Source organism: Caretta caretta, chromosome 3, assembly GCF_965140235.1.
Source record: "Caretta caretta isolate rCarCar2 chromosome 3, rCarCar1.hap1, whole genome shotgun sequence".
NCBI classification, from domain to species: Eukaryota; Metazoa; Chordata; order Testudines; family Cheloniidae; genus Caretta; species Caretta caretta.
The window spans coordinates 75,687,912-75,705,053 of NC_134208.1; the positions used below are offsets into that span (position 1 = coordinate 75,687,912).

Consider the following 17,142-nt stretch of genomic DNA (forward strand, 5'->3'; position numbering starts at 1 on the left):
CCAGAAACCTTTTGCAAAGGCAGAACCGCAAATGCCAGGGCAAAGTAATCCTTTCACATGCTTGCTTTTAAACCATGTATAGCATTTTAAAAGGTACACTCACCAGAGGTCCCTTCTCCGCCTGCTGAGTCCAGGAGGCAGCCTTGGGTGGGTTCGGGGGGTACTGGCTCCAGGTCTAGGGTGAGAAACAGTTCCTGGCTGTCGGGAAAACCGGTTTCTCCGCTTGCTTGCTGTGAGCTATCTACAACCTCCTCATCATCATCTTCTTCGTCCCCAAAACCTACTTCTGTATTGCCTCCATCTCCATTGAAGGAGTCAAACAACACGGCTGGGGTAGTGGTGGCTGAACCCCCTAAAATGGCATGCAGCTCATCATAGAAGCGGCATGTTTGGGGCTCTGACCCAGAGCGGCTGTTCGCCTCTCTGGTTTTCTGGTAGGCTTGCCTCAGCTCCTTCAGTTTCACGCGGCACTGCTTCGGGTCCCTGTTATGGCCTCTGTCCTTCATGCCCTGGGAGATTTTCAGAAAGGTTTTGGCATTTCGAAAACTGGAACGGAGTTCTGATAGCACGGATTCCTCTCCCCAAACAGCGATCAGATCCCGTACCTCCCGTTCAGTCCATGCTGGAGCTCTTTTGCGATTCTGGGACTCCATCATGGTCACCTCTGCTGATGAGCTCTGCATGGTCACCTGCAGCTTGCCACGCTGGCCAAACAGGAAATGAGATTCAAAAGTTCGCGGTTCTTTTCCTGTCTACCTGGCCAGTGCATCTGAGTTGAGAGCGCTGTCCAGAGCGGTCAGAATGGAGCACTCTGGGATAGCTCCCGGAGGCCAATACCATCGAATTGTGTCCACAGTACCCCAAATTCGAGCCGGCAACGTCGATTTAAGCGCTAATCCACTTGTCAGGGGTGGAGTAAGGAAATCGATTTTAAGAGCCCTTTAAGTCGAAATAAAGGGCTTCATTGTGTGGACGGGTGCAGGTTTAAATCGATTTAACGCTGCTAAATTCGACCTAAAGTCCTAGTGTAGACCAGGGCATAGTGTCTAAACGATCAAGTCTCTAAGCCTTCTCTTTCTGCAAGGAGTCTAATCTAGCCATTCACTCATTCATCCCATCCTTCCTTTCCTTCCCTTTCTCTCTCTGCAATAGTCATTTTCCCTCATTTATTCCATACCTTACATTATCACCCTCCTCTCCTTTTCCCTCACTCTCCCTTTCATTGTCCATCACTTTCTCCTTCTCCCTATCCCATGTCCCCTTCTTCCTCATTTTTTCCGTTAGCGTGCAAGATGAAAGGAGAAGCCCTAGGGTCTATTTCCTTTCCCCCTAACCAGTTAGTGCAAGACATACATGGATTAAGAGGGAAAATGAGGCATCTTCCTTTTGGACTGGAAGTACCATCGCCCCTAAAAGGAAGAAGAAGCCCCACCATTGTGGGAGTTGCTTGTCAACAAAGGAGCTGTACAAATGTGATGCTTAGGATGGAACCCTACTCAGGTCACTTTCACATTCACTACAGTTGTGATGAGAAACAACCACCTAGCATATTCAACACTGATGACTGAAAAATAAGAATAGCTAGTAGGCTTTTCTAGGACTATGTCATAGATTCATAAAGTTTAAGGCCAAAAATGGCCATTAGATCATCTCATTCGACTTCCGTGTTATATCACAGACTATTTAATTACACCCAGTTATCTCAGTATTGAGCCCAATAACCGGTATGACTGAAGCATATATTCTAGAAAGGAATCCATTCTTGATCTGAAGACATCAAAAGATGGAGAATCCACTGCTTCCTTTGGTAGTTTGTTCCAGTTTAACCCTCATGGTTAAAAAATGCTAAATTTTCTATTTGAATTTGTCTAGCTTTAGCTTCCAGCCACTGGTTCTTGTTATGCCTTCTTCTACTAAAGAGCTCTTTAGTACCCACTATTTTCTGCCTATGAAGATACTTATACACTGTAATTGTCACCTCTCAGTCTTCTTTCTGATAAACTAAACAGATTGAGCTCTTTGTCTTTCATTGAAAGACATTTTCTCCAACTCTTAAATCATTTTTGTGATTCTTTTCTGAACCCTCTCTCTAATTTTTCAACATCCTTTTTAAAATGTGGACACCAAAATTGTATGCAGTATTCCAGTATCAGTCTCACCAGTGCTACATACAGAGGTAAAACAACTTCTTACCCCTACTCACTATTTCTATTTATACATCCATGGATCACATCAGCCATTTTTGCCAAAGAACTGCACTGGGAGCACATGTTGAGATGCTTGTCCATTATGACCACTAAACCCTTTTCAGAATCAATGCTTTCAGGACACAGTCCCCATTCCATAGGGATTGCCTGCATTCCTTGTACCTACATGTATAACGTTGCATTTTGTTGCATTAAAATACATTTTGTTTGAATAAGTCCAGCTTACCAAGTGATCCAGATTGCTCTGTATGACTGCCTTGTCCTCATTATTTACCACTCCACCAATCTTTTTCATCCACAGATTTTATCAGCAGTGATTTTATATTTATTTTCCCATCATTTATGATAATGTTGAATAGCATCAGGTTTAGTACCAATCTCTGCAGAACTCCACTGGAAAAACTCTCATTTAATGATGACTCCCCACTGAGATGACTACTCTTTGAGATCTGCCATTAGCCAGATCTTAATCCATTTAATGAGTGCTTTATTGATATTGTATAGTGCTAATTGTTTAATCAGAATGCCATGCAGTACTAAGTCAAATGCCATACAAACATTTAAATATATCACATCTAAGGAGTTATCTTTATTAATCAAACTTGTAGGGTCATCAAAGAATGAAACCAGGTTTGACAAGACTTATTTTCCATAAAATCATGTTGACTGTGATTAATTATATTCCTATCCTGTAATTCTTTATCAATTGAATATTGTATCAGCTTTTCCACTACAGTAGAACCTCAGCATTATGAACACCTTGGGAATGGAGATTGTTCATAACTGTGAAATATTCCTAACACTGAACAAAATGTTATGGTTGTTCTTTCAAAAGTTTACAATTGAACATAGACTTACTACAGCTTTGAAACTTTACTATGCAGGAGAAAAATGCAGCTTTTAACCATCTTAGTTTAAAGGAAATGAGCACAGAAACAGTTTCATTACCTTGTCAATTTTTTTTTTAAACTTTCCCTTTATTTTTTCAGTAGTTTATGTTTAACACAGTACTGTACTGTATTTTCTTTCTTTGGTCTCTACTGCTGCCTGATTGCATACTTCCAGTTCCGAATGAGGTGTGAGGTTGACTGGTCAGTTCAGAACTCTGGTGTTCGTAACTGTATTTTTTCCAGGACTGACTTGAGGCTAACCAGCCTACAGTTACCCGGGTCATCCTGCTAGTCATTTCTGAGCACTGGCACAACATTAGCACTCTTCCAATCTCCTGGAATAGCCAAGGTACTCCAAGATCTATTAAAAATTAAGATCAGCAGGCCAGAGATCTTATCAACTGTAAGGAGTATCTATAACATATGCCTTGAATGATTGATAAATATTACTTCCTTATGTCCCTCAAAAATAAGAAAAATTATGCACCTCTGTTTATCCCCAAATAGGACCCACCTACTACTGAACTCCACCTAAGAAGTAAAGACAGTGAGAAAATGATTCACACCATGTGAGACACTTTGTCTAAGGACCTACAGATCAGCTAAGGTTATGAGTTTCACTCCCCATTATCTGAGTATCCCCAGTAAGAGAGACCAAAAAGCGAGCTGAAAGAGAATACCATAGGCATGACTCTCTCATAATTTACATATGGATAAAGTCTCTTTCTCCCACGCAATGTAGCTGAAAAAAAGTCTCAAAAGGATACCAAACGAAGTAATACCCTGCTTTCCTAGACAAAGTGGCCCAATGTACAATGCAAGTGGATAAAGAGATGGGTGGGAGAAACTGAGCTGTAAAACCCAGAAAACTGAAGGTCACATTGGTCTAACAGCTTGTTACCCCAAGAAATCCAAACCACCTTGCCTTCACCCCAAACTATGAATTTGTTTGCCTTGTCAGTTAGATCTCTCTCTCTCTCTATGTCGATAGTATCTTCTGTTGTGAGACCTAAATGATGTGAAATGTTTAGTACAATCAAAGAACGTATGGACCATGTCCAGTAGGTTTAGTAGGGGACTTTGTTTTCTTTCTGAATGAGTGTTTCCCCGTAGAAATGGCATGAGTTGTATGGTGCAAGAAGGAAAGAGAACATTAAGAGAAGTGGACACCTGACTAGGGCAAAACTCTGAATTAAAATAAACGGCTTAAAAAGGGGGAAATTGCAATTAATGTGGGCTAGTGCTGAAATACAATCTTTGAAATGAATCAAACAAACACCCTCCGATAAGAATATGATTGAACAAATTTGTTCCACACCAATGCCATCTACTGGATATTGACTGAAGCAGCAGAGAAACAGAGCAGAAATCTGATCACTCAGCTGACAACTGTCCAACAGAAATTGGAGGGTTGCCCTTTGGAATCAAGGTATACAAAACGAAGATCACCATCCATGTGGGACCCCAGAGTTGGCTGAACCTACAAAGAAACGGCAAAATCCAGAAGTACAACTGATGCCCAGGCAAGCCCTATGGAGAGGACTATTCCCCTATTGCAGGGTTACCAGGATAAGGAGAAGTGGTGAGATTTCATTTTAATGACTGTATTTCTTCTTCTATCTTTAATATAAATAACTAAAGGTTGTCTTGTTGAATTTACATTCTTTAGTGAGACCTCAAGTAACCATACTTTAGAACTAACTAAGTCTGTATGCATGCTCTCCTTTATAAGTCCAGGCAAACTGGCTTGAGAGAGAGAAACCAATTTTAAGTGATTCCTTTGATAGGAAAGGGACAAATTTAAACTATCAAACTACCAGAAGTCTTCAGACTTACGACACTTTTCAATTGACTGCCCATTTTGCCCCTACAACGCTTGTTTCACCCTTATGATGCTGACTTTGAATAAAGTTTGCTTGAAATCACTTCCTGGTTGTGTTATATAGTACTGGTATGGAGCTGCAACGGGTCGCTTCTGACTGGCTTCAGGGCAGCAGGGTAGCTTGTTGCCGCATAGGGTTGCCACTTGTTTTTGATTGGCTCCTGGCCCCGGGCTCAACCAATCAGAAAGCTTGAACAGTGACTGGCTGAGGCGCAGCATGTGTGCCATTCCCCTGGTTTTCTGAGCCTGTGTTGCCAGTGTTCTGAGCAGCATATGTGAGTTTATATGTTTATTTGAATGCTGTTTATAAAATACAGTGTACAGTAAATATATTGATGTTGCAACATTAGTAATCTATAATTCATTTAGTACAAATATCTGGGTTATTGTGGTGAATATAGTGTATCAAGCCTTGGATCAGGAACCAATCCCTCCTTCATAAAATTGATTCCTATGGGAAAAGGCGTTTCGACTTAAAACACAATTCTGAGAAATGAATTGTGTCGTAAGTCGGAGGACTCCCTGTACTCAAATAGCAGGGACCACACTCTTAAGAGTGCCAGAAGTAATCTGGATTGTTCCTGCTGAGCCTATAACTTATCAGCCTCAATCCTAGTCTATAACAATTGCTTTATGGGACTGTCTTGGCGTCCTCAGTACGTATCTAGAACATTGGTTGTATCCAGACTTGACTGGTGAACTGCTGATTGTATACTGATGTGGTTCTTGGTAAATTAATAAATTGTTGACTGGTTATGAATAGCCAAGTGTCCTCATCTGAGAAATACTGTTCAACATGAAAGTTTACCTAAAAAGAACCTAGTGTTAAATTAGTAAACTAACGCTCCTTAGATTCACTAAAGAGGGTTTATCTTATTAGACTATATTCTAATATTGGCGTTAATGCTTATAAAATTGGCAAATATAGTTTGTTAGATTTCAGCTTCAAAATCTTACTGGCACCAAGGCAAGTTCATAAAACCAACCCTCCCTCACACTTACAAAGCCAACTCTTTTAGGATGGTGGGTGCAAGTTGCACTGGCCTGATGATTTAGAAATGTTTATCTATAAGGAAATGATGTTTAACATTTTCCTTGTTTACTACTGGATTGAAAAATACTTTATTGTCCTCATATGATATGAGTACCTCATCCTACTTTCCAAATACTGAAGAGAACTATTTATTGAACACTCTTCTTCTGCCTTTTCTGCATTAACAACCATTTTACTGTCTCCATGTAAATACTGGGTCTATACCATTGCAATCTCACCCTGCTCATATCCATTTACAATGCTGCTACAAAAATCATTTTCCTGGCCCGTCACTTAGAGCACATTACCACCTTCTCTGAATGTCCTCAATGGCTCCCTCTTCTCTAAAGCATCAACTTGTATTCACTTTCAAGGCCTTCACAGTTAATAAGCACTATTACTTATCATCCTTCATTCATTGTTGAACTCTCAGTGCTCACCTCTCCATGCTAGCCTCTACTACCCACTTGTTAATTTTCAAACAAAATCCTTCATGCTTTCTCTTATGCTATCCCACATGATTGGGAGGTGCTCCCCATAAACATCTGCAAAGCCACCACATTATCCACTTTCAAATCCATCTTCAAAACTCTCCTTTGCTGTGATGCCTACTAAAAACTTGACAACAGTTAGGCTGCTAAGTTGATAGATGGGAACCCCATTGATAGAATATCTGTTGTAAGACACTATGGTTGAGTTCCCATTTTGCTCTTGTGAGAGCCATCTGCTTAATGTGTCGGCTGTGGTGTTTTGGCATCCTGGTAGGTAAGAAGCTGAGATGTCAATGTGGTGCTGGATACACCAGTTCCATAGTCTCATGGCTTTGGAGCATAGGGAGTGGGATTGGGACCCCCTTTGTCTGTTGATGTAGAACATTCATGCAACATTGTCATCACACAAATTGATTAATTTCTTATGAGTGATAGGAAGTGAAGACAGGCATATCTTACTGCTCTGAGTTCTAGCAAGTTTATGTGAAGGCGTGCTTCTGGTGTTGACCATCTGCCTCATGTCGTGTGGTGGTCCAGGTGTGTCCCCCAGCCCAGTAGGGAGTCATCTGTTGTGACTGAAGATCTGTGGTGAAAGGGAACCCCTACGCAGATGTTCTCTCATCTTGTCCACCATTGTAGGGATGCTAAAACCTTGGTCGGTGGTGTTACCATCATGTTGAGACTGTGTTTGGTGGGTTTGTATACTGAATGCAGCCAGCCCTGGAGACATCACATGTATAATCTGGAGTGTTTTACCATGAAAATGGTGCGGCCATGTGTCCTAGTCATTGTAGGCACGTCTGTGCCTCAATTCATGGACAGATGGATATGGTTCTATGAGATGTTTGATGGCTAGGAATCTGGCATGAGGTAGTGAAGCTCTGACTTGAGTTGAGTACAGGTGTGCCCCGATGAATTCTAGTTGTGGGTATCAATGTGGACTTCTGAAAGTTAATTTGGAACCCCAGTCTCTGGAAGAGATTGATGATCAGTCGTGTGATCGTTTCTGTCTGTGTACCAGTGTCCTTTGACAAGGCAATCATCTAGGTATGGGAAAAATATGATCCATTGTTTGTGCAGGTGAGCTTCAACTACTGCAAGAGTTTTGGAGAACACCCTGGGTGCAGTGGACAGTCCAAATGGGAGCACACTGTACTGGAAGTGGTCATGTCCCACTGTAATCGGAGGAATTGTCTATGAGCCGGATGTATTGAGATGTGAAAATATGCATCTTGCAGGTCGAGGGCTGAAAACCAGTCCTCCTGTTCCAGCGCTGGGGTTATTGTACCTAAGGTAACCACCTTCAATTTTTGGGAGTGTGCAAATTTATTGAGTTTTCATAGGTCTTGTATCAGTCGCCATCCACCACTTTTCTTCTGGGTCAAGAAATAGTGAGAATAAAAAGTCTTCCTCCTCTGTATTGCGTTGGTACTGATTTTACGGCCCCTAGCTGTAGTAGACGATCTACTTCCGGTCTTAGAAGGTGCTCGCGAGAACTGTCCCTGAAGAGGGATGGCAGGGGGGCAAGAAGTAAAAGGGATGGAATAGCCTGAATGAACTACTTCTAAGACACAATGGTCTCATGTGTAATATGCTCCCAAGCTTGGAAAAAATGCTGTAGTGGGTGATCAAATGGGCAGGTAGGTGCTGGTGTTAAGGGGAAGTCATTCAGACCCTCAACCAAGCCTTCAAAACTGTGGTTTGTTCCCTGATGGTTGGGACACTGCTTGTTGTGGTTGTGTCTGCTGGCACTGAAGTGGTCTATTTCTGTGTCTGCCTGCCTCGTACGGCCTGGATTGAGGGCCGGTATATTGAGTATCTTTGTTTCGTTGGTATCGCTTCCTTTTTGGGGGTGGTGTATATATGCCAAGTGTATAAAGGGTCGCTAGAGAGTCCTTCATAGGACTTCATCGGTTTTAACTGAAAACAGTTTGTCCTTATTGAAAAGTAGGTCCTCAACCTTTATTTGGAGCTCTTTTGGTATGCCAGAGGATAGCAGCCATGAGTCTCTGCGCATCACTATCGCTGTAACTGTGGTAAGGGCTGCAGAATTGATGCTGTCCAGGAAGCCCTGTAAGGCCATCAGCCACCAATTGTCCCTTGATCAGGACTGATTTAAATTGTGCTCTCCTGTCTTCTGGTATGTCTGCAGTAAACCCAAAGAGTTTCCCAAAATTGTCAAAGTCATATTTAGACAAGAGAGCACTGTAGTTGGCAACGTGGAACTGTAGCGTTGAGGAGGTGTAGACCTTGCGACCTAAGAGGTCTAGACGCTGGTGGTCTTTATCCTGTGGCGTAGAGTGATGTTGGGATTGTTTGGCCTGGTGGTTTGCTGCTTCCACCACTAGAGAATTTGGTTGTGGATGGGCAAACAGGAAGTCTATGCCCTTGGCTGGAACATAATATTTAAGGTCCACCCATTTGCATGTTGGCGGGGCGGTGGCTGGGGTCTGTCATACTGTTTCTGCAGGCTCGGAGATGGTATTGTTTATGGTCAGGGCAATTTTTGACGCAGAAGATGATTGTAGAATTTTTAATAGTTTGTGTTCGTACTCTTGGACTTCCTCTAGAGGGATGTCTTGGCTGACCGCTATGTGTTTGAATAGCTCTTGAAATTATTTAAAGTTGTCAGCCATGGTAGGTGGAGTTGGCATGATAGCTTCATCTGGAGAAGAGGAAGAGTTATGTTCAGGTGACACTGCTTCGGGGGCAGTCTCTTCCTCTTGTTCATTGCCCATCTCCTCCGTGGCTACTGATGTTGTCAGCCCTGGGGATAAAGAAGGGGACCGGAGCTATACCATAGGCGGAGAGGAGGTTTGAGCCTATTGGGCTTTGTATGCTGCCCAGGGGTCCCATGGTGGCCATTGCATTGGGAATGCCATATGAGTACCCATCCATGGGGGTCCATACCATGGATAGTAAGGTTGTGTCTGGTGGATTTTATGCCGCACTGTGCCTCCAGTAGGTTTTCGTTGAGGTGTGGGCGAGCCCTATGGTGAAAACACTCCCTCCTCTTGGTCCTCATCATCACTGTCACTAAACATTGATGGTGTCATAGCCGAAGTCGGTTGTGTGATAGGTGATCCCTCAGTGCCGAGGAGAGGTGATTCTGGCACCAACGCAACAGTGATGTCCCTCTGAGTCAGGAATTGTTGCAGTGCTGGTGAGTGCGGTACCGATATCTTAGTAGTAGACGCTGGGTGTCTAGGCATCTTCTTTCCCCTTTGTCAGGGCCGGTGGCCCCACTGCGGTGCCGTCTGTGTGTGCTGGGGGAGGCGATGCTGCTGAGGAAGGTGGTGGTGCCGAGACACGCGTCGACACCAGTGGCGGTTGTATGGCCGGCACCACCGCCAACATAGTCGTCAGTACTGTCGGTGCCAAGGAGGAGACATAGCATGTTTGTGGTCTCGACTCCTTGTTCCTATGAGCGGTGCGTCCAATGCTGGAGGTGCTGGGAAAGTTGTAGGTATGACTCTCGGGACCATCAGCACCACTAGCAATGACCTCGCAGGGGACTATTTCTTTCTGTGAGGTTCCCTCTGCGGAGAGGTAGAGACTCGTTTCCTCTTTTCTTGAGAGGGTGGAGCTGTGCTCATGGTCGGTTCAGACCGAGTTGGAGAGTACTTAGGAGAAGGCTTCTGGGTGTCCTTCTCAGATCCAGGTTGGAGTGATTTCTCCATTAGGATCATTTTGAGGCGTAGATCCCGGTCGCGCCTGGCTCTCGCCTTCAAATTGTTGCAGTGGATGAACTTGGATGGTATGTGTGTGTCCATGAGGCATCTGATGCAGAGGGAGTGCCCAGAGTGTGGCATAGCCTCCTTGAAAGAGCCACAACTTTTGAAGCCAGGGGAGCTTGACATGGCTAAAGTAAGCTTTGGTCCACTCAAGACCTTTTTTAATGGATTGTGCTCCACAGGGAGTCGTGAACTTGGAAACGAAGAAAAACAAAGATTTTTTTTTCCAATTAACAAACAACTAACAAACTAACTTATCCAAGGAAAAATATTTTTAACTGAGCAATTTTTATCTAATTATCTATTTTTCTATCTCTAGGGGAAGAAGCTGTCTCACTGCCCTGAGCTCTGTCTTCAGCCGAGGACAGTTGAGAAGAACTGAGGGGGTCGGGCCATGCGCACACTGAAGAGACTCAAATGGCACCGCGAGACAGCTGCTGCGCACGTGCGGCCTGACCAAGCACTGCTACTGAAAATCTCTGATCAATAGCACCAGGACGCACCATCACCTGAAGTGGAGCACCCACAGGGACAACACTCGAAGAAGTGGGGGATCCAGCACCCAAGGTTGTTGCGGCTCCATGGTTTCCCCCACCACCGTGTTGGCTGGGAGCTGCAGGGGGGACCCCTCCCCCCACCTATGGGCACTGCGTGATGGCCATATTTCCCGAAGAAAAAACTGGACATCCCCAGCTGCTCACCCGAGCGAGGGCTGTCGCCTGTCACTGGACCCTGTGGGGGCCCTCTCAGGAGGCTGTCATCAGTTGCTGGAACCCTGCCATGACCCTCACTGGCTGAGGGCTCCAGTCCCCCAGCCTGGGACTGAAGCAGAAAATGTCATGGATTCCATGACTTCTGTGATCTCCGTGACATAAATGTACCCTTACCAATGACTTCACCCATTTCAACTCCTCTCTTGGCTTCCAGAGTTTTAGAACGCTGTTTCGTACTAGGCATGGTAGAACCTTGGTCATTTCTGTTCTGACTGTTAATAAATTTTTCATTCACAGATTTGTAATTAAAATCCTGAATTTTCTAGAGTCAAAAAACTTTTGCATACCTTATATTCATGCAAATACTTCAGAGTGTCATTAAGGTTTTAAAACAGGATTAAGCTGAAAAAAGTTCACTGGATTGTTTTTTTCCTTAAAAAACAAAAACCCACTTGCACTCCACACAATTAAGGTAAATAATACACCATTTCCAAACTATTAATACCACCTCTAAAATAGCTAGCCTTAGATGTTTCTCTACCCTCTGAAACAAAAAAAAAGTTGTCCCTAGAACTCAAGAACACAGATAGTTCTGTGTTCTGCTATGCTAGCTTTACAAGCAAGTTAAAAGTAATTACAGGTACTACATCTGTCCCTATATCTGTCAGCAATTTTGTGGGCTTTTTTTCAGTGCATGAAACGTAAACATGGCAACATTAAGAACTGAAAGTATAACCAATTTAATGATTTTCATTGTATAAGACAAATTTAAAAAGTAAACAAAGAGCATAAAGGCCAATATGTAAATTGGATATTTCCATTGTTTCACTTTAATACTCTAACGTATAAAGATAAAGTAACCGATTTTCAAAATGTAATTTTTAGTTGATAATGTCCCTTTAATCCAGAGGGATTTTTCCTTTTTCACCTCAGTTCATTTGTACAGAGTCTTGATATATTTCACAGCATCACTTGATCCCTTGCCTTACTTTCCTGAACAGGTCATGTCCATCTACACGGACATTCCAGTTGTGTGAATTAATCCACTACGTCTCTAACACCAACTGAATAATAATGTTATTTATGTTATAAGACTTCTCATAGTCTCTTCCTGCTGACACTCCATACTTGTCATTTTGGCATAGATACATCACAGATTATTCAAATACTCATCTCACTTTTTAATACCTGCTATGTCTCCTTTTTCCACTTCAGTTCCCCTCCCCCCTTTATTTCTACCCAAATTATAGGAGTTTAGTTATTTTCTGTAATACTCTGAAGTGAAACAGTTATGATATTCTTCTGTAACCCTAATGGACATTATCAATAAGTTAAATTACCATCAGCTTTGCCTCAGGATGTTCACGTGCCTGAAGCATTCTATCATCTCATGACAATAAAGTTTATTTTAGTCAGATTTCTTAAATTATTCCATTTTTTCTAGACCCTTACATTTTAAAATAATGACTTCCAAGAATACTTACCTGTTTAACTGATCAAAGTATAAACAAAGAATGTTTCTTAAAAGTCATTTATATATGGTTATTTTAGAGGAATGCTGTCAATTTAAATTACATAGGATGAAATCCTGGCCCCACAGAAGTCAGTGTGAGTCAGGGTGGATAAAAAGCAACGATTAAAAAAAATCAAATCAGATTTTTTTTTATTTAATTTGATTTTTTTTGATAAAATGCTTTTTGAGGGAAAAAAACCTATCTAAAGATAGTTTTAATTAAGCTACATTATAGCTCAAAATATCTCATCATGGAATAGGGATTATAAATTCTAATTTTATAGTATGAGACATATTCATGTAATGTTTAAGAAAAGTTTTGTAAATGAGTTCCAATAGTTCATGGATTAGGGACCCAATTTTATGGAGTTCCAGGGGCTTCTGTATAGATTATTTAAGTTAATCTTTCTATCTACCCAATAGGACTCAGTGCTCAGTGTAGAAGATACCATCAGAGATGCTTAGTTTTGCATTTCTCAAACTGATGATGTGTCTCCAGAGATAACATGCTTGTTAACAGCAAAAATGTTTTAAACTAAATAAATAATATATATAGAAATAACAGACCTCAACCCTATTTTGTCCCTCTGCAAATTTGTGTACAGAGTCAATCCCTTACCTTTCTCTAAAAGTGCAAAGTTTCAAAAAGTTCAATGAATAGAAGATTGTTGTAGGCGGAAGAGACCTGGACAAGGAAAAGAAGTCTTCAGATAAATGTGAGAAGGGAGGGACAGGCAGTAGAAACAAAAGTGAAACTGTTTGAACAGCATATTCCAGAAGTCTTGAGGTCTTTCTGAGTGTAGCCTTCTTTGATTTGCGATCTATCATACCATTCTCTCACTAGAAGGGAAAACCTATAATGGCAGCAAGCTGTAAAAGAGACTCAGTTTGGGAATATTTTAATGAAGTTCCTCTACCTGTGGGTAAGACAGGCATGCATGCAAAATGCAAACAGTGCAACAAAGAAATGCAAGGCCTGGTTGCCCGAATGAAACAACATCATGAGAAGTGTTCCTTCTCAGGAGGAAAATGCGTTGAAGATGATGAAAGGAACATGTCTGAACATGCAGGATCTTCAGGTTGGTAAACTTTTTTATTTCATATTTCTTTCTTAAGGACCGCCAGTCTTCCTTCTGGACTATTCTTGACTTCTCATGTTTGAGCAAAAAATATAGTTGTTACTCTATGGTTCTATCATTTTAGATGCAGTTGTGATAAAAAATAAATAGCTGAAATAGGCAGATCTTCCTTTTACAATTTTACTTTTAAAGTACTACTGAGTGTCAATGAATGCAATAAGTAATACTAAATGAGCAGTATGGTAATCATAACTAAATAACTGTATTGACTTATTTTGTTTGGGAGAAGCCATCCTCAACATACAGGATTCTGAAGACTATCCACTTTCAAGATCATCATCTTCTATAGTTTCAGAGTTATCTGCCAATGATAGTGTTTCAGTTACATCATGTATGTCATATAGCCACAGTATATCAACTGTAGCAAAAAGAAAAAAAAATCTCCATCATCCAGAAACAACCATAGATAAGTTTGTGATAAGAACCAGCAGATTACAAAAAGAGGTAATTGATGAAAAAATTTCCCGGTTTGTTTATGCAACAAACTCTCCTTTCTGTATGATTGAGAAGTTGAACCCACACTTCATTAACATGGTTCAGTCATTAAGACCAGGATACAGTTCACCCAACAGAGCAGATGTCGCAGGCAAACTGTTGGATAAAGTGTATGAAAGAGGAATTGAGCAGTGTGCAAAAGCTCTAGATGGTAAAATTATTAACCTGAGTCTTGATGCATGGAGCAATGTCCACAATGATCCTGTTGTATGTGCTTGTGGGACAACAGAAGAAGGGAATGTCTTCCTTACAGAAACAATTGAGACATCAGGAAATGCACACACAGCAGAACACTTACAAGTAGCAGCAGTAAAAGCTATAACAAACTGTGAAAAAAAATTCAAATGTCTAATATGAAGCTTGGTCACAGACAATGCTGCAAATGTATCCAAGATGAGACAAAATTATTTAGAAGAGCGTTCCAAGCTAATAACATACGGTTGCAGTGCATCTCCTAGCCAAAGACTTCAGTGTTTCAGAAATAAGCCTAATGTTGTTGAAGTTGCAAAATACTTCCATAACAACAACTTTGCAGCAGCTGCTCTGAAAAAAGTGGGAGGAAACAAACTAAGTCTCCCACAAGACCTGCGATGTAACTCAGCAGTGAACTGTTTTGAGCACTCTATCAAGAACTGGCCTAATCTGATGACAGTTTGTGAACAAAATCCTGAAAAAAATAGATGGCACTCTCACAGCCAAAGTTCTCAACATTGGGCTTAAGAGAAATGTTGAACACATGCTGAGTATCCTGAAGCCTATTTCTGTAGCCTTGAACAAAATGCAGGGAAACAGCTCTTCTATTACTGATGCTGTTGAAATTTGGAAGGAACTGAGTGAGATCTTAAAAAGAGAAATATGTAATGACAGAGTTAAATTACAAGTATTAAAAAAACAAATGGGACAAGCACTATCTCCAGCTCATTTTCTTGCAAATATTCTCAATACTTGGTACCAGAGTCAGACCTTAACTGCCGAAGAAGAGGAGTTGGCTATGACATGGACATCCAGCAATCATCCCTCCATAATCCTAACTATAATAAACTTCAGAGCTAAGGGTGAACCATTCAAGAAATAGGGTTTGCTGATTATGTTTTAAAGAAAGTCGCACCAGTGAACTGGTGGAAGTCACTTTAGCATTTGGATTCAGAGAGTGTTGAAGTGATAATTTCACTTTTAACAGCAGCAGCTTCTTCTGTCGGTGTAGAAAGAATATTTTCTTCCTTTGAACTAATCATTCTAAATTGAGAAATCGTGTGGGACCTGAAAAAGCAGGAAAGCTTGTTTTTCTTTTCCAGATGATGAACAAACAGGAAAATGAAGGTGAAGACGACTGAGTTAGCTGTGGAAGCCAATATTTTACGTTTCTCATGTTGACCTAGATGACATGAAGTTGATTTAATTTTTTTTAAGTATTTCATTTAACTATTTTAGTTAAAAGCAATTTTAACAAAAAACAAACCTGATTTTAAAATAATTGAATGTTTAACTAAATTAAAAAATTCATAGGCTTGCTTTGTTAAAATATTATATGTTTGGTGTTGAAGAAAAAAATCCAGAAAACATAACGTAGTTGAATAAAACAATTTAAAATGTCTGTCTGGTGATGTTCTCCTCCTAATACAGCATAGCAAGAAAATCCTCCAAATATTAATGATTAACCTGTTGAACTGGAGATAGTTCACCTCCCAGTGATTTCATAAATATCTGCTTCAACTACCTTTGGTAAATAAAATAACCAATCATTCATTTTCTGATACAGCTGTAAAACTAATCTGAAAAGTTTTCAAAATAAATCACTTTAAAAATATATAGTGTGTACCTTCTAAAAATGAAACCTACATCTATCTCTGAGTTGTGAAGACTATGTAATAAGGTTAAAACAACCAACAAGAATGCACTTTTATGTAGAAATCCATGATTGAATCGAATCTTCCTGACTAGTGATTTAAATCAAATCCACCCTGATGGGAGTTTTGCCACTGGCTGAAATGAGGCCAGAATTTCACCCACACTTAGCAAAATATTTGATTTTTAAAATATATTTCACTTTAAGTTATCTAAGGTAGTATTAGTAAAATTGATAGAGAATGTAATTTGTTTACAATATGATTTTTAAACTGCATCAGAGGAAGGTCCAACATCCAGATAATGGAGGCACGTGAAGCTGTGTGTGGAATGTTAAAATTACTTGATAGATTTCCTCTGTTCAGGAAGGTACATCTTTACCCAGGAAGTGGCCATATTACAAAAGGAATTCACACTAATGCCTATGAGAAATGAGAGCTCCTCTACCATCTATACTCCCTTAAAACACACTCAAATTCATTTAGCAATAACCAAATGGGAAGCAGACTTCCCTTTCTCTGTGCCAGAAAAAGACAGAAACCGGTCAATGCCCAGTGATGAAACAGAAAACTTTGTCTTTTTAAAATTATTTATAAAAACAGAAAGACATCTCTACAGAGCAAAAGAGATAAAACAGAGAGCACTTCAAGATGTGTGTCCTCACAGTAAAATCTTTCAAAAAACTGGCCAAAACATATAAAAGATAGTACATTTTTACTCAAGAGTGAAAACCCTGCGTAAATGGTATATTTAAATAAAACCAATAATTTAGTTCACTAGTCCTGATTCTTAAGGGTCTGGTATAAATGCGTGACTAACGAGCCTCGGCCAAAAAAACCTCCCAAAAACCCAACTGGCAGCATGCACTTTTTCTGCATAACTCCTAAAAATACAGATCATTTAGCAATCGTCTGAGAGAACACTTTTTTCTTAAAATTGTTCTAAATAAATCTTGTTCACTTATGAACATAAATAGGCTATGCTTATTCAGATTATTCATTAATCAAGTTATGAATATTTAGTGTTTATTCTGGGAATGCTGACTAGAAATCACTGCAGCTATCACTTCCATAGACAAGTAAAAGGGCCAATCAGTAAATGAATCCTATCCTAGACCAATAATGCCATGTTGTTATTTTGCAGAGTTTGTAATCCTTTGAATTTGGGCAGTTATTCCACTACCAATAACACCAATGTCTA

General features: G+C 40.6%; 1 protein-coding gene across 5 annotated transcripts in view; it reads right to left on the reverse strand.

Moving 5' to 3' along the window:
* The window catches only part of FBXL4 (F-box and leucine rich repeat protein 4), a 125,067-nt gene that overhangs the window by 58,049 nt on the left and 49,876 nt on the right, over positions 1 to 17,142 (reverse strand). Inside the window, exon 5 of one of the 5 annotated variants that reach the window (XM_048844949.2) lies at positions 9,652 to 10,430. The exons of the other annotated variants lie outside the window; for them this stretch is intronic. Coding sequence (XP_048700906.1) covers positions 10,019 to 10,430 — 412 coding nt within the window. The 3' untranslated portion in view covers positions 9,652 to 10,018. Of the gene's footprint in view, positions 1 to 9,651; positions 10,431 to 17,142 lie in introns of those variants that run through there. 5 annotated transcript variants of the gene reach the window in all.